This window comes from Vespula pensylvanica, chromosome 16 (genome assembly GCF_014466175.1).
Source record: "Vespula pensylvanica isolate Volc-1 chromosome 16, ASM1446617v1, whole genome shotgun sequence".
Lineage (NCBI taxonomy): Eukaryota > Metazoa > Arthropoda > Insecta > Hymenoptera > Vespidae > Vespula > Vespula pensylvanica.
In genome coordinates, this window is record NC_057700.1 from 4,540,390 (window position 1) to 4,567,431 (window position 27,042).

Below are 27,042 nucleotides of genomic sequence, written 5' to 3' on the forward strand. Positions count from 1 at the left end.
CGACATCTTCGCACTTGATAAAAATAGGATTTTTCACAGCAATACTGAGATAAATAAATACATTTAACACGAGATAAAACGAATATTCGGATGACCGCACTGCGCATCCCGCAGGGACGTATCAAATGATTCTTTGCTGTTGAGAATCGCACCTTCCAGGACATTCCGTCATTCCGTCTTTCGTGACAACCGTTTTTACCATCTGTATGTTCCTTTTATATAGTCTCTTGTATCGAATGATTGAAAAATCAATGTGAGATTATATTTAACAAAGAATTGACGTTATTTATTATTGAAAGATTTATTATTGTTAAATGTTACAGTTGCATAGAAAAAGTTGTACATCAATTTTGGAGTAGATTAAAACTTGAAATAATGTGGAATATTGATATCATAGAGATATAGTTGTAAAGTGTGTTATTTCGAAAAAAATAGTTGCTACAATATTAAATGGTAATATACTATTTATGTTATTAACATATACTGCGTTTTACAAATAGTATAATCTGCATTTTCATAAGGTGTTGAATTGCCTTTCATACTTAATAAGCCTTTATCAATAATAATTATTCATCTATATGCATTGTTATTAAATAATATCGTTTTTCTAATTTTTGATTGTAATTTGTCTTTATTCGATTAGTAGTACGTGAATTCGCCCGTTATGCCCACGATTGCATACGTTCCTGAAACTAGTCGTCTGCTGTGACGCGGAACAAAATGGCGGCAGCTAATGAAGTGCCGGTAGAAATCAACCAGGGTGGCATGTGTACAACGGAAAATCAGGTAAATTTTGATGAATAATTTTTTTAATAAAATCAAGAAAATGCTTAAAAGAAATCTGTTACGTAAGATATTATAGTAAGAAATATATTTATTACTTTGACTGCTAAGAACTATATATACTAATTATTTTTACTGCGGTTCGCATCAATGAACTATAGCAAATACACGATTGAATGTATTGTTATTTCTGAAATTGGCTTTTAGGCAATAATATCAAAATATCATAAGTAATTTTTTCGCATTGTTTTAAATTAATCGAACCACGTTCAATCATTGTATTGGCGTTGCTATACAATTTATGATAACATGAATTATATGCGTTCGTGATTGGCAATATTCATGCATAATTCGATCTCCAAAAGACGCCATTCATTTTGGCGGGCACGTGCATCTTCTTCATAGATTGTATAAAGTAGTCCCTTAAATTTTAATCTTTTTATTGCATAATTCCTCGTAAATGGATAATATTGTAAATAATATTTGTATTATATATTTTATATACCTGCAGGTATTATATATATATATATTATATATATATATATTATATATATTATATATATATATATTTCTAGAAGAATAAAATAACTCTCATAAAAAGTATACACTACATTGTTTCAATTTATGTTTAATTTCATTAATATATTTCCAGATTAATCAATGTACTTTATATTATTACTAATTAGAATTATTTTTTGTTTGTAGAAACAATTATTTTAAAAGAAAATTAAAAAATATAAAATAACCAATTTATTATATTTAAAGAATTTTATTAACTATTTTATAATAAGATTGTATTAGAATTTTTTATAAATATTTAATAAAACATCTATAGAATATAATTTATAATTTTATAATATATTTCATAATTAATGATTACAGACTTCAAAAATGGAATCAATGGATGTTGGAGAATCAGCTCCTGCGTCAGCTACAAATGCTACTATACCACCATGCAAAGAATCTGTATCTGTTGAAGATATGACATCTAGAGATTATTATTTTGACTCTTATGCTCACTATGGAATTCATGAAGAAATGCTAAAAGATGAAGTACGGACAATGACATACCGTAACTCCATGTACCACAATAAACATCTTTTTAAAGGAAAAATAGTTCTTGATATAGGTTGTGGTACAGGTATATTATCCATGTTCGCAGCAAAAGCTGGAGCTGCCAGAGTGATTGGAATAGAATGTTCCAACATTGTTGAATATGCGGAAAAGATAGTGGAAGCTAATCAACTTTCAAATGTTATAACGATTTTGAAAGGCAAAGTTGAAGAAGTTTCTTTACCAGATGGTATAGAAAAAGTTGATATAATTATATCTGAGTGGATGGGTTATTGTTTATTTTATGAATCTATGCTGGATACGGTGCTTTTTGCTAGAGATAAGTGGCTTCGTGAAGATGGAATGTTATTTCCTGACAAAGCAACTTTATTTATATGTGGCATCGAAGATAGACAATATAAAGATGAAAAAATAAATTGGTGGGATGATGTATATGGCTTTGATATGAGTAGCATAAGGAAAGTAGCCATTAGCGAACCACTGGTAGATATTGTAGATCCAAAACAAGTTGTTACAAATGCATGTCTTATCAAAGAAGTTGATCTGTATACTGTAACAAAGGCAGATTTAGAATTTTCATCACCATTTACTCTTCAAGTTCGTAGAAATGATTATGTTCAAGCACTAGTTACATTCTTCAATATTGAATTCACTAAGTGCCACAAACGGATTGGCTTTAGTACAGCACCTGAAGTGCAGTACACGCACTGGAAGCAGACAGTGTTCTATTTTGATGAATATATGACAGTGAAGAAAGGAGAAGAAATATATGGTGTATTCTCCATGAAGCCCAATGCAAGAAATTATAGAGATCTGGATTTCAGTATTGAGTTGGACTTCAAAGGAGATCTGTGCGAAATTCATGAAACAAATACGTATCGTATGCGCTGATATCCGTGAGCTTCTATATCCTTCTTTTACTACAATAGTTCTTCAGACTGTTTAGTGAAATCTGAACTTAAAACCCTGTTATTATTATTGAATTGTGCTAATCATCTACCATATTTAACAGTACGGTACAAGTACGATAAAATATATTTTACTCTTTTTTACGACTTCAATAAAATCTAATAAAATGGTATCATCATTTTTACATATTTGTATGCTTTATTTCTCTATAATATTATAAAATATAAGACGATAAGTAGATTTGTACGTAGCATTATTTTTTACATAATATGTATTCTTGTACCGTATTATCAAAAACATTTTTTAAAAATGTATTAAAAATTTTGAACTCTTATTGAATAATATATTACCAGATATTATTGTTACAGATGCTTATGTTTCTGAAGAATGTTCTTGAAAATTTCAATCATCCAATAAGTCAATATATAGTGTACATAGACAGAATATTTCACTAAAATATTCTTGTTTTTCTTTTTATTTTTTATCAAGATTGCCATGCGTATGTATGACTTTCATATGAACAATATTTATGTGTAATGACTTATCAGAAAAAAGCATACAAACATGTAATCAGATAGAAAATGAATTTTCATGCATAATAAAAAACAAAAAAAACTGTATTAAATATTTTATAGTAAGCAAACACATAAAGACAAAGTGTAACTCGTCTTTGTGATATTCAATAAATTATGATTGTGCGTGAAAATTCTAACGTTCTAGTATTGCCTATGAATTATGTATTAATAATGAAATTCCCTAAATCAAATTTTCTATTTTTTGTTTATTCCATTTGTATTATCATTGTTTGGATGCTTCCGTTTAAGTAAGTAAGTTACTCAAAATGAGTAAACACTAATAATGTGGAATTAAGATATTTATTAAGTATACGCGTCAATATACAAAACACGTGTGATAATTTTTAATACATTAATATTCATCTTTTGATTCAATTTAATTTTTGAGAGAGAGATAGAGATATCATATATTAAATTACTGATACAATATTACTCAATATATAAACAATTTAGTGTTAATAAAATTTAAAATTTGTTTTATTGTTTACTGCACTATTATGAAAGATAATATAATTTTATATTTTACATTCTTTTAGTTAGATATTAGAACTAAACCAATGTATAAATTGTGTGCAATGATGTAAATGAAAATTTTTTCTAATATAATTAAAGCGGAAGCATGTTCTTATCTTATACTTATGTCATGTACATAATTAAAAAAGATGAAAGAAATAATGAGTCCTAGAAAGGAATAGTTCCTTTATGACAATTACTATACATTAATAAATTGTTAGTATACATTTGCTATAAATGAATATACTTTTATTAATTTCAATTTAACATAAAATGTCACATAATGTTTAAATATTTTTTACTTTTTACTTCAAATATCAAAAAGATCAATTTAATTTATTTTACATGTGTTATACACTTAAAGAGAAAGAAAGAAACATGTGTGTTACTATTTACAGATAACAATTTCTTTTTGTATGTTTCATTTTATATGATAATCTCATGGCTAATTATTGTTAATTTTATATCTGCAAAAACAGAAAAAATAGTAATTGCATACAATCAACATTATACATACTCTATACTCAACATTATTCAAAACTTATATGGATGAAATATATTATCACGTTGCAAGGCCTTTTAGACAATTGGCTAATTTCTGGGTTTTGTAATCTGTTCTCAATTGAATGAAGTTAAGTAAAACTGAACGATCAAGCACAGCCTAAAATAATTATAGAAATGATTATAGGTTATCTGTGATATGTATTTACTAAAATATTACATATAGTTATGAATAAGAAAGAGATATACCAATTGATCTCCTGAGCACACTTGTTTCAAATTTTCTGACTTTACTAAAAGTAAATTGCATAATGCATGCAATGTATCAAATGATGATGTAACAACATCAACATCAAGTTCTTTAACACATTTTCTATATTCATTCATATCACATATTGCACACATTGCACCAGCAGAATTAAATTGAAATTGTTGTAAATGATCATAAATTACTTTATGAAATCGAATTCCAAGTTCTGTTAAAGCAGTTTCTAAATTCTTCCCATCTAGGGTATTTCTAATGTGACGTATCATTCCTGTTACATATTGCACTACTGTCAGACAAGCTGGAGTACTTAAAGTATCTACATCAGTATCAGGTTTAAAATCAGTTTTTTTCTGTTCATTTTGTAAGTAAATCTTAACCCAACCAACAATGGCACTTATACTTCTTTCTAAACCTGTATCTAGTTTCATATCAATTTGATCTAATACAACTTTTTTCTTTAACATACAGTCTCCATGTTTTGCTGTACCTCTGGAAAAATAATATTACGTTAAAATTCAATTAGTATTTTTTGTGTATTATGTAATTACTAAAACTTAATAGAGAGAAAAAGAGAAAAATTTACATGATGAGAGGAAGCACACTATCATTAAATTGTTCTTCCAAAAGTCGAACTATTGCATTGCATTGATGCATGACATTGAAAAAATGTATTTCTGGTTGAGTTCTACTTTCTGGTATTGGTACACTTTGTAATCCTAATTCTAATGCATAATCAACATGCTCATTTATCAAGTATTGTAACAATATTTCAAAAATTTGAGCTGCATTTACAGATAAATCATTTGGCTGTGATAATAATTGACATCTTTGAAAAGCCATTTTACTTTTTTGTAAAAGTGCAATAGCTAACTCTTCTGAAAGAAATGTTTCTCCACCATAATCTTCTATTTGAGCAATATTTATGTTTGTTCTTGCTGCGAGTGCAGCTTGTAAATCACGACGTAATTCTTGAAAACCACCAGTTTGTAATTGCTTTTTTTGATGATTTTTGGATTCATAATATTCAATTAATAAAGCTGCTGATTTTTCCCGCAAGGCTTTCATCTCAGTACTAAAATATTAAATGAATTAATTATTTGTAAATTCATAACATTGTTCAAAATATAAACTTACGTGATGTAAGTATCTAAATATTTTTGAAATATATTTCTAGTTAATTTTTTAAGGTAACTATCATCAGTACCCATGTTAAACATTTTCAATTCATTTGATAATTTCACTGTTCTTCCATATAAATCATGCAAGTTTCTAAGATATTTGTCAGAATCAGTTTTATCAGCCAACTTAGCAACAGCATATTTTTGAAGTCGTAAATGGTAAATATTTAAAACAAATTTTGCCATTACTTGTTCTGGATTAGAAAATACTTGTTCCATTAATTTATTGTATTTTGTACACATGGGTATCACATCTTGAAAAACGTCTTTTCCACCAAATGAACCCATTTGACTTTGTTCTATAAATGCATCAATGCATTGTGAATAACCTTTAAACTGTGATAATACAGATGCTAATTCTTTCATTCGAACTGCATCTTCTCTGCTATGTGCTTGTACAAATTCTTCTATCAGATTACGCTCAATTTCATCATATTTAATGCTTATCTTTTTCTTTGCATGTTCAAATTTTTCTGCAGGTAACTCTTGAGCAATAAGATGTAATTTCTGAATTACATCTGCTGCCTCATCTAACTAAAATAAAAAAAGAATTTAATAATTTACTTTCTAAAGCACTTTTGTTTTCTAAGCATAATATTCTTACTGAAGTTTTATCTGTAAAAATTGGATCAGTTAAAGGTCCAGGGCTTAAGAATTCTGAGAAGTGTCGCATAAGTTTTTGAGCTTCAACTGCTCTAGCTCTTGGTATATTAACACTTTCTAATTGATCTCCTAAATGAAGAACTTTGGTGGCAACAGAATTTATTCTTTCATCTAACTGATGAAATAAGTCAATTGAATGTTTATTTCTTTCTTGTAAATCTAATATTTCCAGCGCATGTCTGGCTTCTTCATCCTTTAAACCAGCTTCAAGCTTGTCACACTTTTTCTGTTGTCGTTCTTGTAAAATTTGTAAATCCTTGATAGCTTGTAAGAAAGTCTCATGTACAATGACAGGATCAAAAAATGCTTTTCCTCCATCTTTTGTTTTATCATTAACAGTTCTCCAAGCTAAACGTTCGACAAATTCTTCAGGATCAAAAGGCTCCTAGAAAAATTATTAACATGACATTATTACATTGTAATATATACATATACATACATACACACACACACACACACATAATCTCAAACTTACTTGTTCCAATTCTTTCATATATTGCTGCATCATTTTGAAAAGCTTCTTTAAATTGACAAATAAATTGTAATGTAAAATGTAAAACTACTATATAAGAGTAAGGTTAGAAATAAAATTATTTTATACTTTTTGAATAAAAAAAACTAAAATATACAATTTATTATTCTCCTGATAGAATAAGTGATGTATGGTAAACTAGATATATAATGATCTAGTACATATTCATTCTATATAATCATGTGAAATCAATGCTGCTCAAATGAACTTTTTATAATCACCGCCTGATTTCTGACCAATCAACGCAAGTTCTTATCTATTTGTAGATTTTTATTTACATTCGATGTCACGTAACGAAATATTTGATAAATGTATGATATTTGAATGTGTTTCCAAATTTATATTATATAAAATTAATCACATAATATTATAAATTATAACTTTCAAGATCTGATGATATCTAATGAGATCTCTATTATGATAGATAATCTACTATTGTAGTTCTGTATCTGCAAAAGCACTACAAAAGTCAGGTACATAGATCGGGTTATATATATATATATATATATATATATATATATATATATATGTGATTGGTTTCAATTTAAATCTTATTAATTAAAGATTTGTTATATAATTTTATAAGAAAAAATTGAAAAAAAAGAATAGTAAATTATTAGTAATGTGAATAGTATTTTCCATCTATAAATATTCATTATGAAAACATCATCTTCGTTCAATAAAAAGCAAGGTCGATATTGTAGATCTCTATAAATTATATATGATAAAGTAAATCTCTTATTATCATCTAAATTGTTTAATGAACATTTTCACATAAATTGTAGAATCTATAGAATTTATATTCCTTGACTCAGATTTGTTTTTGACATGTCCAATGTTATACCATATACTACAATGGAAGTCTTTTGAAACTTGTTTTATTCTGTATGTTTTAGTTAAACATCTACAATATCGAAAATGAGTTCAAAGGATAAAGATAATAAAACTTTACACGACAAATTAAAGCAATTCTTTCGTATTAATAAAGGTAAATTAAGCTCAAATATTATTTTAAATTTCTAATTCTTAACAAGTTTTCTAAATTCATTTATTTATTAAAATAAATCAATATCTTGAATATACTTGTTAATTTATTACAAAATTTAATCTTACAATTTATAAATTGTTGTTAAGATATATATATATATATAGACTTTTTTAATAATATAGACGTTTAATTAGATACCATACTAACTTTTTGTGAAAATATTTTTAACTAATATAAATATTTCACGTAATATACATTAATAATATATGCTTGTTTACTATTATTTTTTAGGAAATTATAAAAGTCGTGAAGATTTTACATTGTCACATGACATTGAAAAAGAAATTAGTCCTGATAGTCCAGTACATCATCGTACAAAAGTTATTAAAGATTTGTGTGATGCAGTACTTAATCAACAATGGGAAGATGTATATATATTATTACTATTTGTAATGTAACTTATATATTTAAATAATGAAAATTTATTACATATATATATTATTATTTTCTATTAGAGAGCAGCTGAACGTTTATGGAATTTAGTTCAAGATTTATTAGGAAAGGATATTCCACGTGAACATAGACATGTAACATTAAATTTCTTAAAATGTCTTGTGCAAGGGCAATATTCCAAATTATCTTCTTTAATGAGAGTAAAATTTTTTATGGTAGTAAAAGATCATAATATTCCTGAAGATATTGGACCTAGGTAATATAATTAATTTTGGATTTAATTATTCTTTTAATTTATTTATTATAACAAAAGCTACAATTATATGTAAATAAATTTTTAAATTAATGTATATTAGGTTAGAATTACTTCAAAGTTTAACAGAAAATGGAAAGGATATTTTACATTTGGAGGAAAGAATGGGCCCCTTTTTATTAGAATGGCTCCCAACAGTAACTAATGATGATGGTAAACGGGGTGCTGAATTTCTATCACTCTTAGTTAACATCATAAAGTTTAATTCTGCTTACATCGATGAACATATTATTTCGGGTCTTATTCAGTAAATATGCTAATATCTCTATTAGTAAAATTTATTTTTTTAATATTTTATAGAAAATTTCTTTAATTTGTATATTTCAGGTGTATTTGTCATCTTTGTTACTATAGTAATAACACGGATGTAGTCTCAGGATGTTTAGAGGTTCTTGATGCAATTGTATGCTACAATAATTTACAATCAGATTCATTACAGATGTTTATTATAGCATTATGCAGAAGTGTCAATGTTGAAACGTATTGTCAAATAAGCTGGAAAGTATGTACTATAATAAATTTATTTTTATTTCTTTCTTTAAAGCTGTTATATATACAAAAATTACATATTATTTACCAATATATATATTTAATGCAGATAATGAGAAATTTGTTGGGTACTCATATGGGACATTCTGCATTATATACAATGTGTCGTTTGTTGCAAGACACAAATTATCAACGTGATGTACGGCTCCTTAGAGGTGCTGTTTTTTATGTTAATATGGGACTATGGGGTACACATCGAATTCCTAAATTAGTTTGTACACCAACTTCAGTTCTACCTTCATTTCATCAGGTAAATATGTTATAGATAAATATAAGAATTGTTACTGTACAGTTAAAAAGCATAGCTATTTTTCCAAGGCTTTACAATGCAATCATCCAATTGTTATGTATGAAGTTACATTATCAATTCAAAGATTAGTGAATAAGTGTGGTGCTGAACTTCATGAACCTACATGGAGTATTATCCTTGATATCATAGAAGAAATAATTGTACATACTGGTAATTCATATATCATATGTGAATACTTATAACTTTTTATTTACAAAAAAGAATAAATTAGAACTTGATATGTTATTTGTTTAGAAACTAGTAATCAACCAGCCACAAAACAGGTATCAATAAGTTTGCACGAAACGATAAATAACATTGAAAATCTACTTGATATTAATCATTACAATGGTTATGTACAAAGATTTTATAATCTTGTAGAACGTTGTAGTAATGTACGCTCTGTAAGTATGTACATGTGAGACAATATTTTAAGATAAAGTTCAAATTATATACTTATTTTAATTATATTTATTTAGGAATCTTCAGTTTTAAAATTAATCGAATACAGAGCTTCTAGAATAAATCCTATGCATCATCATTGGCAATCTAGACTATTATCATTAATGGAACTTTATTATAAAACTGATACACGTACTAATATAAGAGTAAAAGCTCTTGATGTATTAGCAAATGTCATTCAAGTTAATAGGTATTATTAATTTTTATATTTATGAAATATTGAACAGTGTATTTTGTATTTTGTATAATGTATCTTGTATTTTTAGATCACAATATGAAGATGAGTTGATAGAACGTATAGTTGTGCCATATTTGCAACATGTGGATATGGATCCAGATATCACAATCCGTAATGTTGCTGCATATCTTCTAGTGGACCTTTGTGTAGAGTGTGAAACAAAAAGATGTTTGGAGTTTTTAGATATATTAGAAAAGGTAATTAAATTTTTACATAATAATTATTATATATACTTTTGTTTTTTTTTAATACAATAATGTAATTCAAATAGAGTGATCCAGGAATAACCAAGCATTTGAATATTTTAACTTTTAGATAATTAATAAACCATTTATATCAGATACATCAATATCGATTGATGCTGATATAAAGGATGTAAAAACAGCTGTTGTTGGTATAATAAAAATACTTACTTTCAAGATGTACCATTTACCATCAAGTCATGCTATTTGTGCTTACAAAATTTTGGTAAATCATCTTGAGCAACATTATAAAGATCCTTCTGTCTTCCATAATGTATCTACAATTAGATATTTGGTATGTAACATATAAAGTAAATGTTTTCTTCAGTTTTATAGCTTATAAAATAACAGTGTATTTTATTTACTCTAGATTTTTGACTGCTTTTTAAAAATCAGAGCAAACACTTTATATCATCTTGGTTTCCTGGATCCATCAAATACAACAATAATACGTTACAGTCCTTACTTAGTATTGGAACATCCTCCCTCTGAAAGAATGAGTAATGCTGGTGGTAGTAACAGTCCTCCACCTGCTAGTCCTGCACCATTGCAGCATATTTCTTGTCAGATTACTCACATGTCTTTAACATATGCTTGTAAAGCTGTTATTTCTTGTATAAAACAAGAAAAAGGTTACAATTTTAATTAATTTACACAATCAAAAAATTTAAACTTATTTATTAATCGCATTATATATTACAGATTGGAAAGTTTTACAACTTGTATTAAAAGAATTACCACAAATTATGCAAAATAGAGCTTTGATATTATCTTGGCATAGTAGTGATATTGATTTCTTTGCTACAGCATTGTGTTCCATGGTAAATATTTTAAATGATATGCTCACAATTTCTTTTCTTTAATAATAATTATTAACAATAATTAATTTTAAATATTTTACAGGTTAGTGATAAAAATTTAAGGCTACCAGAATCTTTATATAATGTACCACTTAAGTTTACTCTTTCTGAATTTCGAGTTTATGTCTTTCCAGTATTAGCATCTTTGGCTTCATATCATGCTCACTTAGAACCTAATTTACAACAAAGACTAATAAAATGTTTGGAGGTATTATAGAGAAATAAATATATAATATTGCATTATGTGTCTGTGTTGTACCACAATATATTAACATATAAATGTTTGATTGATTTGGAAAACAGATTGGTTTAACAGCAAAATGTGCTAGTCAGTGTGTTACTAGCCTCACAACTTGTACTTTAGAAATGCGTGGTGCTATGAATAAGCTTTTAACTGAAGTACTTTCAATCTTAACAAAAATATCAGCTACAGTTCATATTGCTATTCCTATATTGGAATTTCTGTCTAGTGAGTATATAATTGATAAAATTCAATCTTTAAGCGTTATGTTGTATCGAAATAATATAATTTAAAACATTTTAGCTCTTACTAGACTACCAAAGGTTTTTGCCAGTTTTATTGGAGATCAGCATATGTCTGTATTTGCTATACTATTGCCATACACTAATCCGTTTAAGTATAACCATTATACAGTGTCATTGGCTCATCATGTAATAGCTGTATGGTTTTTAAAATGTAGACTGCCATTTAGAAGAGATTTTGTTAAATTTATTACTACAGTGCGTAATATTCATTAACATATTTTAAAGCTTTAAATTATAATGATAATATTAATATAATTATATTTTTTAAAATAGGGTCTCCGTGCAAATGTAATCGTTCCTTTCGAAGAAGGACATTTGATGAAATCTGATTTTAGTTCAATTAATGAAGATTCTTCAAATAGAAAACGTAGTTCTAGTTTAACAGAGCAGGTATAAATATATAATAATTTATCGTTTCTATTAATTTTATATCATATAATGATATCATTACATAGGGCAGTAGAGGTAGAAGAGAAAGACCAATAATGACCAATCGTATGATAGGAGAAAGTAGAGCCTTAGATTTGAAACCACCAATTGATGAGGCATTAATGAATTTTCACATTGAACTTACAGAAACTTGTATTGATCTTATGGCTCGATATACTTTCTCAACTTATTCTGCTCGCCCAAAGAGGTAACCATTCTGTATTGTGATTTTCTTAATGACATTTAAATGTTGAAATATTACTTTCTTGTGAAAATTGATGATCTTATGTTTTTTTTTTTATTTTTTTTTATTTTTATTATATTTCAGGTTACCAGCAGCAGATTTTCTTCTTAAAGAAGGTCAATCCATGACGTGGCTTCTTGGTAATAGACTTATTACTGTTACAACAAGTGGTTGCAGTAACAAAGCAATGCGTGGTGGTTTATGTGACAATTGTTGGGTAGCATGTAAATCTAGGCCTCAATCACCTGAACATATAAAGTCTTCCCAAACAAATTTACGCAGATTATCTAGTTTGGAGGTATATTAAACAGTTATTTATATTTTAGATTTTGTAGATACAAAAGAAACTTATGTAAAAGTTATTTATGAGAATTTTCAATATTTAATTAAATTTTTTTGTAATTAGAAAAGATTTATTCTTAATAATCGAGTGTGTGTATATGTATAATTTTTCAAGATGCAATATTAAGTTATTAAGTAATTTTTTTTAGACTGGGAAAGAAGAAAAATTGTCTAGACAATCTTCTGGTGGACATGGAAATTCTAATGCAAATGCTACTGCAAATTGTCCAGTTGAAGAATCTAAAAAATCAATAGATGATATAGATAATACAAAACGAGAAATTCTCATGGAAAAGAATAAAAAAGATCATAAAAAACAATCAAAATTAGAACAAATACTTGAAATTAAAAAAGATGAAGAGCATGTACTTTGTGCTTGTTGGTGTCAAGGTTGGGCTGAAATATATGTACGTAGACCTACCGGTGACATGTCTTGGATTATGAGAATTCAAAACTCTATGCAATTTGAAACTCCAATGGATTTTCCTGTACACGACATTATGGCTCTTTATATGCCACTTCCAAATGGGGTATTAAGCAAGCAACAAGAATCTACTGTAGATTATTCCGGAGATGAAGCAGAGGTATTTAAAAGACCATTAATTGCGGTACTAATAAAAAATAATTAAATTATAACAAAAATTAAATGTTATTTTAGGATGGACTGGATAAAAATGATTTGCCACAAAGTGAACAAAGTAGTATAATGAAATCAATGACTTCTTCATCTGTATCTTCAGGGCCAATTGCAATACCCGGTTCACCTGCTCGTCCGAGCCCTTCGCGTCAAAGTTCACAAGACAGTTTTGAAAGTTTAGAAGAAGGAGAAGATGGTATATTTAATAAATTAATGATATGTTGTAGTAGTATATACATTCAGAATTATAACTTAAATATAAATATTATAATAGATATTAGACGGGCTCGAAATCCAGTACGTAGATCTAACTCAAGTCCTGAAATGAGTGCCAACTGGAAAAATCCATTTTTGAATAAAGAAAAGATTAATTTACAACAATTTGATAAAGATCTATCTACTATGGATATAGACATTAAATTAGATGCAGAATTGAAAAAACATGCAAAAACTACTTTTTCAAAAGACATGAGGTAACTTCATATTTTATTTATTTTTTGTTAAAATTCTGTATTACAGATATAATGTTATTTAATTGTAGAGTAAGTTGTGAAGCAATACCAGAAGAAATGTTCAGCATGGGTACTACACCTCCATCATCAGAGAACACTACAGATCATCCAAGTACTTTACGATCACAGCGTTCGTATCCAGGAGCAACACAAGCGACGCAAATAACAACTACTAGTAATACTGTACCACCATCTCCTACAACTGCACAGGTATGAAACATAAAAGGGCAAGTTAGGTTTATTAGTGTTGTTATATTATGTGATGACTATGTAATATGCATTTTTTAAATAATTTAGGCACCTACAAATTTTTTGACAACACAAGTTCGCACATCACAAATCCAGTCGACAGGAACAAAACCTCCGCAATCGCCTACACAAGTTTATTCTCGCTTGGTCAATTATGATACTAATCAGAAACAGATGCCAGTAGCTATTGAAAATAAACCTCCTATTGGTAGAAATCTACTTATCGATAAGGTATATTAATTGTAATGCATTATATGAACTATAATTTATTATTTGCTTTGTCTCACTTTATTAGAAAGATGAAAGGCCAGACCCTTCTACATTACCACCTTTACCAATACCTTTTCGTGATAGAGGACATACTATATCTGTAATGAGTCCAGTTACGAAGTCCCGTAATGAATGGAATACTGCTCGTCGAGGTAATTCACCACGTATTAAGGAATCTCCTCGAACCGGTATCAATCCTAGGTAATATATATAATTCGGATAAATTAAGTTTACATTGTTTATAACTAAAGTAATGTATAAAATATACATGTTACAGTTTTGTATTTTTACAATTATATCATACTGCACATTTTGGTACTACAACAGAAAAGCCTTTATTAGTCCCTCAAACAACTGCTGTACAAAGAGCAGTAACGAATTTGGATAGAATACAACCATATGAAACTCATAAAATTGGAGTATTATATGTTGGTCCAGGACAAGCTTCAAACGAGGTTGAAATTTTGGCAAATCAGCATGGTTCTGAACGATATATGAAATTTTTAAAAGATTTAGGAACTTTGATACGACTAAAGGATGTAGATGAAAGTGTATTTTTAGGAGGATTAGATCGCAATGGAGAAAATGGAAATTTTGCATATATATGGCAAGATGATGTTACACAAGTTTGTAATTTAATTCAAAATAATAATTTATGATATTTGTTTATTATAAAATAAAAAAATCTTTTTTGTTCTAGGTTGCATTTCATGTAGCTACATTGATGCCAACGAAGCAAAGTGATCCAAAATGCACTTCAAAGAAACAGCACATTGGAAATAATTATGTAACTGTCGTTTATAATGAATCTGGAGAGTCGTATAATATTCAAACTGTCAAGGTTAGATATTAATTGATATATAAGTTCTCAATTAATCTATTAAAAGTTAATATCCGAGTAATTAGTAGAGTACATTTTTTAGATACACGCAACGCGCATGCAGCATGGTGCACATATATATATATAAATATATATATATATATATCGCGCGCGCGCGTGTTGTATGTGTAAAGTAGACATTTAGATATCTGTTAATTTTAATATTTACTGAAATACTCAATAATAGTTTAATAAATTTATATTATATAATTAATCTATTTAGTAATATTTAGTAGTGTATAATAATATTTAATAGTGTATAATGAAAAGTTAATTAATGAAATTTGTTTGTGTTAAATTTTTATTTCAGGGACAGTTTAATTATGCTTGTGTTGTGATCCAACCTTTAGATCATGGCACTAATCAAGTAACAGTACAAGCAAGAGAAGAACTTGCAGAACATATTGGTCATAGTGAACCAAAAATTATCTCTGATGAAAACCTAGCTATACTCGCACGTCAACTTGCTTTACATGCAAATGTAAGTTCTTATATATAATGAATAATAACAATTAACTTTACTATTTTTATTTCTTTTTGTTACATACAGCTAGCCTCGATGGTATCTTCTTCCTTAAAACAAAGTAGTCATAATCCATATGCTTCCAATTGGTTGGAACGTTTGAGGCATATTAAAAGACTTCGAAACAGAGTACTACAAGAATCCGTAAATAATAATACTGATGGTAATTCAGATGATCTGTCACCAAGATCTAATAAACGAGTTTATATGGATGACTTTACTGAATATACTACATAAATTTCTTAAAAAAATAATGTTACTAAAAAATTAAGTCATTAAATATATATCTGATATTTATCATATTTGTTTTCTTGTATCATCTTAATACCGATATTCACATATTGTTTGTCCAAATCGACATTCTTTATATTCATAAAATTAAACAAGTAAGTTATAATTATAGTCAATTTTCATTTAATTAATATTTTGAAATATAAAGGAAGATTTATTATTTTTTGTTATCTTAAACATATGTATATTTAAAAAATATATTTCTGATTCAATAATTACAGTAATTATAACAATTATAAAAATCCTAACATTTTATTAAAAAAAATATATATATATATATATATATTAGTAAATATCTTAAAAAATTCGTATAATATTCACATAACATATAATATACAATTTATATATCATATATACCATATTTCTTTCTTTCAAAAGAAACTAACAATGATTTAAGTATAAATATTGGACTAAATAATAATTATAACCACGTATAAAAATATTTAAATTTATACAGGATATTAAAATATGAGAGTAAACTTTACTAGAAAATTATATTAATTATATTAATATGATTGATAGAAAAGTATATAAATATTGATCCCCATACATTCACTCTTTTAGTTATAGATTTTGAAAGATATATAATAATCATAGTTTGCATCATAATCCAAATAATCATTCTATATTATATATATTTATGTACCTTTATAAATAGGCACTCGTTTTGCTGTAAATGCTGAAAGACCCTCTAATCTATCTTCAGTATCTATAACTTTATTGTAACATTGTTTTTCAATTTCTAATCCATCTTCTATAGACATTTCCATACCTTTTGATATAGCCTCTTTCGCTAATCTAAATGAGATTACAATACATATTAATAAATTAAAATATAATACGTTACAATATAAAATTAAGAATATATAATACTTACTTTACTCCAATAGGACCGTTAGGTAGAATTTCTCTTGCAAGTAATAATGCAGCTTGATAAGCCGCATCACCATTTTTATTCTGTGGTACAACTTCATTTACAAGATGAATATTCTTAGCTTGTTGTCCATTCAAGATACGTGCTGTGTAAATAAGTTCTTTGGCTATACCGGATCCAACTATTCTTGGCAATCTTTGAGTACCACCAGCACCTGGTATTATTGCTAGTTTCGTTTCTACAAGACCTAGTTTTGCCTCTAAAGCTGCTATTCTAATATCTGTAGCCAATGCAAGTTCTAAACCACCACCCAATGCTATACCATCTATAGCAGATATAACTGGTATTGATATTGACTCTATGTCATTCATAATATTCCTTAAGGATGTTACAAATTCTGATACTTCTGATTTATTCATTTTTAATCTCTCACGTAAATCAGCACCAGCACAGAACACAAATGGTACCAGACTACGGATAATTAGTACTCTTAATTTATCATCTTGTTTAATAGTAGAAATTGCATTATTTAATTGCGATACAAGGTTTCTTCCAAAAGCATTACGGGTATTTGGACGATTTAGTCCTAAGACTACTATACCATTATCTTTCCCATCAAGATATTTTAAAATAACTTCTTTTACCTCAATTTCTAAATGTAACTGTGTATTAGTAGAAAACAACTGCGTTGCAATTCTACTGCCATTATAAAAAAATGAAGCAAGCTGAATATTTTTTATTAAAGAAACCATGACTTAAAAAATTATCAAAAATATGTTTTATGACAAATATAACCTGAAACAATTTTAATAATTATCAATCGTAAAAAAACATTTTATTTATTTTGATAACAATTGTATTAGTTAAATGAATTTTAAGATTTAATAAACCAAATATAATATAATGTTGTAAATATAAAATTTAATGAAATTTATTATATAATTTAACTAATAATATTAAAATTTTATAATATTTAGTTTTTTAGTATAACAATGAAAAGTAATGTTAACATTATAGCAGTATATTGAAAAATAATATTAATTTTTTTATTTATAAAATAATATTAATTTTATTATTTTATAGTAAAAAGTCAATATTATAGATTAGACATATATCTATTTACATTATTTTTCAATGAAAATGGATAAAAATAATATAAATAACATAAATAAAACAGAAATATAAATAATATATTACTTACCGATAATTTTTAGAATTAAGTACACTATTTTTTAAGTGTAGGATTGAATTTTTTAAAAATTCATTTGGACTTTGTACATTTCCATTTTGACCGATAATAAACCTATAGCATTATGCAAAGTAATAAACAGTAAAAAAAATTTAATGAAAGTTCAAACAGGGCATATCTAACTTAACTTCAGCTTTACCGCCAAATGATACAAAATCGTAGTTCATAATTTTCAATTTTCTTTTTTCTTTCTATTTCTTTTTTCAAATGATATAACTTTGTATGTACAATAAATTTAAATGTTGTTTAATTTGTCATACATACTATACTATTTAAAAATGTGTCAAAAACATACAAAAGTACAGTTTTAAATAATAGGTTATGGATTGATTTCGCACGAAGCATATATGACTCAACGACGAGTATGGATGAAATATAAACTAAGCATAATAATATAAGCATAGTAATATAAACGATATAACGATAAAAAGTAAGGGAACATCGTCTTCACCATGTGTCTATCATATCAATCTGTAAGCTAGTATAAAATATACTTCTATATAAACTATATTTCTGACTAGAAGGATTATATCTGTTTGAAGATAGATAACTTGAAAAGTATTTATTAATTGTACAAACTTTATATTTCATCTTTCTAGTTAAACTTATACATATCTCTTACATGTCTACTCGTCTTCTCTCTTTCAAAAGTAATGATTGTACTAAACTTTTTTCTCTCAAAAGCAATAACATTATTGAAATCTTTATTTTATCAATCCAAATTTGATTAAATATTTAATTAATTTTTACTTATAAATATAATGAAACAGAGTTTATGGCAATGGTAAAACCATGCGTAATTGTCGACCGATTTTAATGGATAAGGTTTTATTTTGAAGATGAAAATGTAAACAAAGATATGGCTTTCTTGAATTTTTGGAGAAGTTTGATATTTATGCATAAATTATTCTGCAAGAAATATCATTTAATAATGATGTTTTTCAAAGAAAATAGAACTTTCTTGTCTTTAATTTGCATCCAAAATGAGACTTTCTTCATTAAAATCAGTCAAGATGGATTTATTAATGGCGTACACCATTACAAAATCAACAGTAATGAATAGTCTTAATATCTCTTGTTATTAATAATATAGGTAGGAAAATCAAATTACATTATTCCATGCTTTATTGTTAGATACAATATTATACACGATTGTTTGCATAAAATTTTATCTAAATTTTGAAATGTATTTCAAACAATAGAAAATGATTTGATATATTTATAAGTCTGTTATTTTCTTAATGTATATGATTGAATTATTACTATGATTATCCACGACCTCTTCCAGGTTGCGATCCTCCTGGTTGATTTTGTTGATTCAACCAAGGCGCCGAACCTGTGCCTCTTCCTCTTTGATTTTGTCCACGACCTCTTCCACGAGCTAAACACAAATAATTAAATAAATAATAAGTATACATAAATATATTATTTTTAACAATACATTATTATAAATATATAATATATAATATATAAATATCAATAAACAGTACAAAAATTTATAATAAATTCACTTGTATAATTTTATGAAACAAAGTTTAATCTTTATATATATATTTATAAATTATTTAAAATTATTATATGCTAGTATCAACTGATATTTTAATTTACTTTCTATCAAATAATATTTCAGGTTTTAAATATGAATCACACAACGCCATAACAATATGAACATTGTCATGTAAAGATTGATATACGAATTAATATTATGAAGTTATATTCCAACGAACTTACATTAGCAAAAACATTATTAGTAATTTTAAAGTAATTTTAGCAATAAATCATTTAATATATAAATCTATAAATATGTCTATTATTTTAAAAATTGACAAACTTACCTTGAGCACGTAAAATAGCAGATTTTCCTCTGCCCGCGGTACCTGAACCTTTACCACCTGGTCTTTTAAACATTGGCGCATTTTTCAACATGTCTGGTAATATTAAAAATCTTATTTTGGATCCACGAATATATACATTTTCTAATTGAGCAACTTGTTTGTCTCTATATGTTACTGTTATATTTTGCATTTGACAATTCATATTATCTTCGGCTTCTATTAATTTACCGCGATATACTTCACCGGTGTTTGTTTCACATGTTATTACGTGTCCTTCTGCTTCGTGAAGTACTTTAATAGGTACTCCGATCGACATGATGCTCGTTTTTGTTTACAAATGTATTTTATGTTCTTACGAAAGTAGTGAACAAAATACAAATACAAGATCTATCACTACTGTTAGTTTTTCTCGAAAAGATTTGTTTTACCTGGTCATATTAATTTATATATACCATAGATTGTAATTCTTAAGATATAAATCGCAATATATTTGTTAAAAATATACTCGATTACGATGATAGCGCCCCTATCCGTCGAGCTTTATTTGTCATTGGACAAGCGATCACAGGCCAATCAATAGCAATGCAGATTAAATGCAGCACTTCTTAAAAAAGTTTCTTTCACTTCTTACTCGATCTTTGTCCCGAAATATTATATTTATCTAATTAAATTTTACAGTTGTTAATCCTTTCAAATTTATAAAGTTTTTAATACATTTGTTATTAAATTCTTTTTTATATGGATGTTGGTTCTCTTTATTATCGACGAAATTCCATATATTTATTCGTTCTTTTTATATTTATAATTATAAAATTTTATATCGCAATTGCCTTTCTATGCTACAAGTTCATGATCAACGGTAATATAGTTTACCCCATACCCTATACTTCCCTAGTGTAATACAGTAGAACTGTCAAAGAAATGTAATGTTACATGATATAAAATTGTGATTTAAACATTTATTACGGCAACGATCTTTTTTAAGAAAATGGTAAGTTAACGATATGAAATTCGTTTAATATATTAATCGTATTGTTATAAAACTAATTAAATTGCGTAAACTATTTGGGAAAACGCAAATTTCTACTTGCAATATTTGCTTTTGCATTACTTTACGTTTTAGTTTCTACATACATATGACGAAATGCATTATTGTTATCATTGTCGAAGATATGCTGTGTCAAACAATCGTTTCATTTATAATCAAATTATAAATATCTGTCAACTAATCTAAATACATTATATTTTTGCTGATATTTTATGATAATTTTTTTCTTTTTTTGGAGTGGAATATTTATCAAGAATTTTTCACCAATCAAATTACTTTCTACATATCTATATATTACTTCCAATTAAAGTAGTCAGTTTTTTTGCTATAGAAGAAAAGGAATTGCATTCTTAATTAGTAAATTTTCTTCTCTGTATTCTAACCTAATTATCTTCATCAAAGGATTATCCTACGGTATTATGTAAATAACTTATTTTCTATATTAAACCATATTAAAAATGGTCAAGTGTTTAATTTGCATTTTTTATTCATGAATCTTTATATAGATAAATAATTTTGTTCTGAAAGTATTTGATATCATATTTATGATGTTATAAAATCCTAGAAATTTATTTCTATCATTGGATTTTCATAGAAAATTTTTCTTATAATAACTTTCATCGTAAAAAATAACAGATTATCACAATGCCATGGAGAAATTTCCACTGAAGGGCACTTCATCTTTAAATTCTCCTGTCTCTCACATAAATGCAAGTACTATCACAACATATCGTTCGGTTGATGCAAAGGTATATTAAAATTTTATTTGTGTCCGTCTTATTTCATCACTATTATTTATATTATTATTTATATATTATTTTATAGAATATATTATAAATATAATATTATAAAGTTTATATACATGATACTTCTATATTTCTAGGTCATAAACAGTAATAATAGTAGTAACATAGATGAGGCAAGGTTACAAGGTGGAAGTTTAGGTCGTGAAACGAATTTAAGCAGTGACGAAGACATGTTGGATGTTAATCATCATTCTGCATCTCATGATTTAGATAATAATGTTTTGTCAGAACATTGTATTCGTGTTGATGATGTATCTTCACGTGAGTTATTTATAAATTAGTGAATAATAAAGGCATTAATACTTCTATTTTAATTTGCTTAATAGTTAAAAAATATTTTACTTTAAATAGATTTTATATATAAGTTTTTATGGCAATATATAAACTGTTGCAAGATTTTTATATTACATGTTGATCAGTTTTATTAGTTTCAGTTGATTCCGATGATATACCTGGAATTGGACAATATGAGGACTTCCATACTATTGATTGGCAAAGAGATATTGCACGAGATAGAATGCGACATCGATATATTATTAAAAAGAAACATGATTCTATTTGGGGTTTAATCAAGGGGGCTCACGACGCTTGGTCAGGATGGCTATGTGTTTTATTTGTTGGTCTTTTTACGGGAGTTGCAGCTGGTGTGATAGATATTGGAGCATCTTGGATGACGGATCTTAAATTTGGAATATGTCCGCAAGCTTTTTGGTTAAATAAAGAACAATGCTGTTGGAGTTACAACGAAACAACTTTTGATGGTGGGAATTGCTCTCAGGTTAAGATTTTCAGACACACACATATATATATATGTGTATGGATTTATTGTTTACTAATTTCATTAAATATACTAGATTTATGTAATACTATTGGATATATATAGTATATTACTTTTTCTTTACAGGATCTACTTACATTTGTAAATGTAATTGTATAAATAATTGATTCAATTGTACCATACCCTTATTATACTCTCGATTTATCTCAATTAAGTATTTCCGTCTCTCTTACTCTTACTTTATTACCCTTGCAGTGGTGGACATGGCCGGAAGTATTCAACCAATCAAAGGATGGTGCAGGGCCATACACGATATCATATATGTTTTATATAGCATGGGCTCTTCTATTTGCATCACTTTCTGCATCTTTGGTACGAATGTTTGCACCATATGCTTGTGGCTCTGGTATACCTGAGGTGAGTATAAGGATTAACATTTTTTCTTCTTGTTATTTATCTAATATATACAAAATAATTATATGTAACTTCTTGTTTATATATTGAAATTTTAATAAAGTATTTTTGTTTTAGATTAAAACAATATTAAGCGGCTTCATTATTAGAGGATACTTAGGAAAGTGGACATTAATTATTAAATCTGTTGGTTTAATTCTTTCGGTATCAGCAGGCTTAAGCTTGGGTAAAGAAGGTCCAATGGTACACATTGCTTGCTGTATAGGCAACATATTTTCATATCTATTCCCAAAATATGGAAGGAATGAAGCAAAAAAGAGAGAAATTTTATCGGCCGCTGCTGCAGCTGGTGTATCAGTTGCTTTTGGTGCTCCAATTGGAGGTGTCTTATTTAGTTTAGAAGAGGTATGGTCTTTATCAAGAATTGCAATATACTTATATCTTTTTTCACATTACTATAATATTTGATTGATGTTGCAAGATTATTTTTTATTTAATGCATAAATCTAGCAATTATATATGTATGTATGGATGAGTGAATTGTTAGTAGAAAGAGAAAGAACTTTCAAATATATCCAAATTTTATATAAAAAATAATAATACTTATATATAAGATTAGAGATTTCTATAAAATTCTTTTTAATTGGAAATAGTGATACTCAGCATAAAATATTATCAATTTTTGTTGAACTGTAATAAGTAACGATATGCTTCTATCCTATAATGTTTCAGAACAGTTGCATTTCAGTTGAAGAATAGCTAACAAATTCTACAGAGTCATGTATACCAACATTTAAAAAGCACAGTGGAAAACTATATAATCTTGATCACTGATGCACCTAGTTGATTTCAAAAGTATGTTTAGCGATTGATCAGTATTAATTGACAATAAAAAATATTTTTGTACGAATAAATGATATATATGAATTTATTATTATTTTATAATTTTTATATATTTCAATTCAACATGAATAAAATATTCAAGCAGATTATCATGAACAATGATAATTATATATACATATAATAGGAAGTATTACATAGTTAAATGATATTTTTATGTTACAAATTCATAAATATAAAAAAAGAAAAAGTAGATAAACTTTTGTAAAAATTGATTCTTAGTAAAATGTCTTCTTATCATGTTTATTTTTCTCGTATCAGAATTCGCAGAATATTTAATTACAATTCTACTACTTATATATTTTTTCTCATATATACTAACTTAATATTTACATGTGCATCTGTAACTCTACAGGTCAGTTATTACTTCCCTTTGAAGACTTTATGGAGATCCTTCTTCTGTGCATTGATAGCAGCTTTTGTTTTACGTTCTATAAATCCATTTGGAAATGAACATTCAGTACTATTTTATGTAGAATATAACAAGCCTTGGATATTCTTTGAATTAATACCTTTTGTTATGCTTGGTATAATGGGAGTAAGTATATTTTAATAATAATTTTACATTTTAATATAATACTATTAAAGAGAAATTAATTTATTGTTTCAGGGTATAATTGGTACATTATTTATTAAAGCAAATCTCTTTTGGTGTCGATATCGTAAAACTTCTAAATTAGGTCAGTATCCAGTTACAGAAGTTTTGATTGTAACAGTAGTAACAGCTGTAATTGGATATCCAAATCCATACACGAGAATGAATACAAGTCAACTTATTTATTTACTCTTCAGTCAATGTGGAGTTTCTAATGCAGATATTTTATGGTAATAAATAAGTATATTAGTAATAATATAATATATAACTAACCCTATATATTTTTATATTTTATAGTGATTATAATAGAAATTTCACAGCTGTAAAATCTGCAATTGAAATTGCAGCAGCTGGTCCTGGAGTGTACAAAGCCATATGGCTACTTGTACTTGCACTTATTTTAAAACTAATTATGACCATATTTACATTTGGTATGAAAGTACCCTGTGGTTTATTTATACCTTCCCTTTGTTTGGGTGCTATCATGGGTCGAATAGTTGGAATAGGAATGGAGCAACTTGCTTATTATTATCCTCATATTTGGATGTTTAGTGAGGAATGTTCTACAGGAGTTGATTGCATAACACCTGGATTATATGCAATGGTAGGAGCTGCTGCTGTACTTGGTGGTGTTACCAGAATGACTGTTTCTTTGGTTGTTATTATGTTCGAATTAACTGGTGGTGTTCGATATATCGTTCCATTAATGGCAGCTGCTATGGCTAGTAAATGGGTGGGCGATGCTCTTGGAAAACAAGGCATTTATGATGCCCATATTGGTCTTAATGGATATCCATTTTTAGATAGCAAAGACGAATTTCAGCATACAACATTAGCTGCTGATGTTATGCAGCCTAAGTAAATAATAATTTTTTATTTACTATTATTGTTTACTGTATTTAATTTCTTGTAACTATATTTCTTATTTTAGACGTAATGAAGCTCTACATGTTCTTACTCAAGATTCAATGACAGTTGAAGACGTAGAAAATTTACTCAAAGAAACCGAACACAATGGTTTTCCAGTAATAGTTTCTAAAGAATCTCAGTATTTAGTTGGTTTTGTTTTACGACGAGATCTTAATCTTGCTATAGCTAATGCCAAACGCATGATAGAAGAAATTACTGGACAATCTCTAGTTATCTTCTCTAACGGGAATAACATTCAAGCACATTCACCACCTCCATTAAAACTGAAAAAGATATTAGATATGGCACCAATTACTATTACAGATCAGACTCCAATGGAGACTGTAGTTGATATGTTCAGAAAATTAGGATTACGCCAAACCCTTGTCACTCATAATGGGTAAGAACTAAAATTAAATTTTCACATGGTTTAATCGTAAATAATGATACAAACAAATTTTACTGGATTAATTTTTATTACAGACGATTATTAGGGGTTATTACAAAAAAAGATGTCTTGAGACATGTAAAACAACTTGATAATGAAGATCCCAACTCTGTTTTGTTTAATTAAATTATGATTATTAATTATTGATAAAGAGAATGAATATAAAGCTTGACATATACTAATTCCAAGCTTGAAAGAGAAACAGAATTGATCACAATATATTAGTATTTGTGAACATGGTTCAACACCACTCAAAATGTTCACAAGTTTGCGCATTCTTTGTGATCTTGAAGATCTTGTATATGCGAACTATTCGAACGTTTAAAAGTGATATAGATACATTTTTATTCATTTTGTTGGAAGAGACTATGATTTAGTTTCAAATAATGACAAATGAGATCATGTTAATCATTGAAGGTTTATGTGGCATTATAAGCATCACAATATACAATATAAGTAATTATTCGATATTATCCTTTATTCTATTTGTTATAGATGTGATTGATTAAAATGTATGGAAATGTAATAAGAAATGTTAAAATAACAGTTTATTTCATTTTTTTTATAAGCAACAAATATTTACATCACTAATCAATGATATGAATTTTAAATACATGTAAATATTATAGAAATTATGTTATAATTACATATATATTACATTGTACACAATGTGATAAATATAATTTAAATTATACAATCTTACTCACTCGCTCACTCGCTCACTCGCTCGCTCGCTCACACACACACACAATTAGTTTATAAAAGAATTTACAAGGAAGAGATATTAAAAATAGGGGAAGATATCACGAACATAATGTGTTATGTGTATATGTACACACACACACACACACACACACACACACACACACACAC

General features: G+C 27.2%; 6 protein-coding genes across 13 annotated transcripts; 3 read left to right on the plus strand and 3 right to left on the minus strand.

The window, feature by feature from the left end:
- The first annotated feature begins 52 nt into the window (after positions 1–52).
- LOC122634971 (protein arginine N-methyltransferase 1) lies at positions 53–5,084 on the plus strand. Of its 4 annotated transcripts, none has more exons than XM_043824569.1 (4): positions 53–253; positions 324–453; positions 647–786; positions 1,666–5,084. In XM_043824569.1, the coding sequence occupies exons 3-4, from the start codon at positions 721–723 to the stop codon at positions 2,746–2,748; spliced, it is 1,149 nt and encodes a 382-aa protein (XP_043680504.1). In that variant the 5' UTR covers positions 53–253; positions 324–453; positions 647–720; the 3' UTR covers positions 2,749–5,084. The 4 variants fall into 4 exon arrangements, with proteins under 4 accessions (XP_043680504.1, XP_043680502.1, XP_043680505.1 ...); XM_043824568.1 differs by having other exon boundaries at positions 55–204; XM_043824567.1 differs by having other exon boundaries at positions 53–453.
- LOC122634970 (exocyst complex component 5) lies at positions 4,373–7,396 on the minus strand. Its single transcript, XM_043824566.1, has 6 exons — positions 6,940–7,396; positions 6,406–6,849; positions 5,758–6,335; positions 5,207–5,695; positions 4,605–5,112; positions 4,373–4,515 (listed from the first exon to the last, which is right to left on the minus strand). Exons 1-6 carry the CDS (start codon positions 6,970–6,972, stop codon positions 4,417–4,419), a joined length of 2,151 nt encoding a protein of 716 aa, XP_043680501.1. The 5' UTR covers positions 6,973–7,396; the 3' UTR covers positions 4,373–4,416.
- Positions 7,334–16,324, plus strand: LOC122634969 (tuberin). Of its 3 annotated transcripts, XM_043824564.1 has the most exons (30): positions 7,334–7,469; positions 7,893–7,984; positions 8,276–8,412; positions 8,500–8,693; positions 8,794–8,997; positions 9,078–9,252; positions 9,349–9,549; positions 9,618–9,759; positions 9,844–9,992; positions 10,068–10,240; positions 10,317–10,485; positions 10,604–10,825; positions 10,901–11,162; positions 11,233–11,351; positions 11,434–11,598; positions 11,694–11,859; positions 11,935–12,131; positions 12,210–12,326; positions 12,392–12,573; positions 12,694–12,907; positions 13,101–13,535; positions 13,610–13,784; positions 13,860–14,061; positions 14,130–14,310; positions 14,398–14,580; positions 14,645–14,820; positions 14,897–15,245; positions 15,320–15,460; positions 15,810–15,980; positions 16,050–16,324. In XM_043824564.1, the coding sequence occupies exons 2-30, from the start codon at positions 7,915–7,917 to the stop codon at positions 16,257–16,259; spliced, it is 5,481 nt and encodes a 1,826-aa protein (XP_043680499.1). In that variant the 5' UTR covers positions 7,334–7,469; positions 7,893–7,914; the 3' UTR covers positions 16,260–16,324. The 3 variants fall into 3 exon arrangements, with proteins under 3 accessions (XP_043680499.1, XP_043680498.1, XP_043680500.1); XM_043824563.1 differs by lacking the exon at positions 7,334–7,469 and having other exon boundaries at positions 7,805–7,984; XM_043824565.1 differs by lacking the exon at positions 7,334–7,469 and having other exon boundaries at positions 7,805–7,984; positions 13,863–14,061.
- A 456-nt stretch (positions 16,325–16,780) lies between these two features.
- On the minus strand, positions 16,781–18,611 carry LOC122634841 (methylglutaconyl-CoA hydratase, mitochondrial). The gene is made up of 3 exons (XM_043824189.1): positions 18,389–18,611; positions 17,191–17,982; positions 16,781–17,111 (listed from the first exon to the last, which is right to left on the minus strand). Exons 2-3 carry the CDS (start codon positions 17,937–17,939, stop codon positions 16,952–16,954), a joined length of 909 nt encoding a protein of 302 aa, XP_043680124.1. The 5' UTR covers positions 17,940–17,982; positions 18,389–18,611; the 3' UTR covers positions 16,781–16,951.
- Positions 18,612–19,543: 932 nt separating this feature from the next.
- LOC122634842 (small nuclear ribonucleoprotein Sm D3) lies at positions 19,544–20,717 on the minus strand. Its single transcript, XM_043824190.1, has 2 exons — positions 20,272–20,717; positions 19,544–19,817 (listed from the first exon to the last, which is right to left on the minus strand). The coding sequence occupies exons 1-2, from the start codon at positions 20,585–20,587 to the stop codon at positions 19,705–19,707; spliced, it is 429 nt and encodes a 142-aa protein (XP_043680125.1). The 5' UTR covers positions 20,588–20,717; the 3' UTR covers positions 19,544–19,704.
- Positions 20,718–21,117: 400 nt separating this feature from the next.
- LOC122634795 (H(+)/Cl(-) exchange transporter 4) lies at positions 21,118–26,720 on the plus strand. Of its 3 annotated transcripts, none has more exons than XM_043824089.1 (11): positions 21,118–21,262; positions 21,956–22,068; positions 22,203–22,386; positions 22,554–22,903; positions 23,159–23,320; positions 23,435–23,722; positions 24,573–24,755; positions 24,828–25,042; positions 25,110–25,670; positions 25,744–26,121; positions 26,205–26,720. In XM_043824089.1, exons 2-11 carry the CDS (start codon positions 21,970–21,972, stop codon positions 26,293–26,295), a joined length of 2,511 nt encoding a protein of 836 aa, XP_043680024.1. In that variant the 5' UTR covers positions 21,118–21,262; positions 21,956–21,969; the 3' UTR covers positions 26,296–26,720. The 3 variants fall into 3 exon arrangements, with proteins under 3 accessions (XP_043680024.1, XP_043680026.1, XP_043680025.1); XM_043824091.1 differs by having other exon boundaries at positions 22,560–22,903; XM_043824090.1 differs by lacking the exon at positions 21,118–21,262 and adding an exon at positions 21,298–21,740.
- Positions 26,721–27,042: the final 322 nt, after the last annotated feature.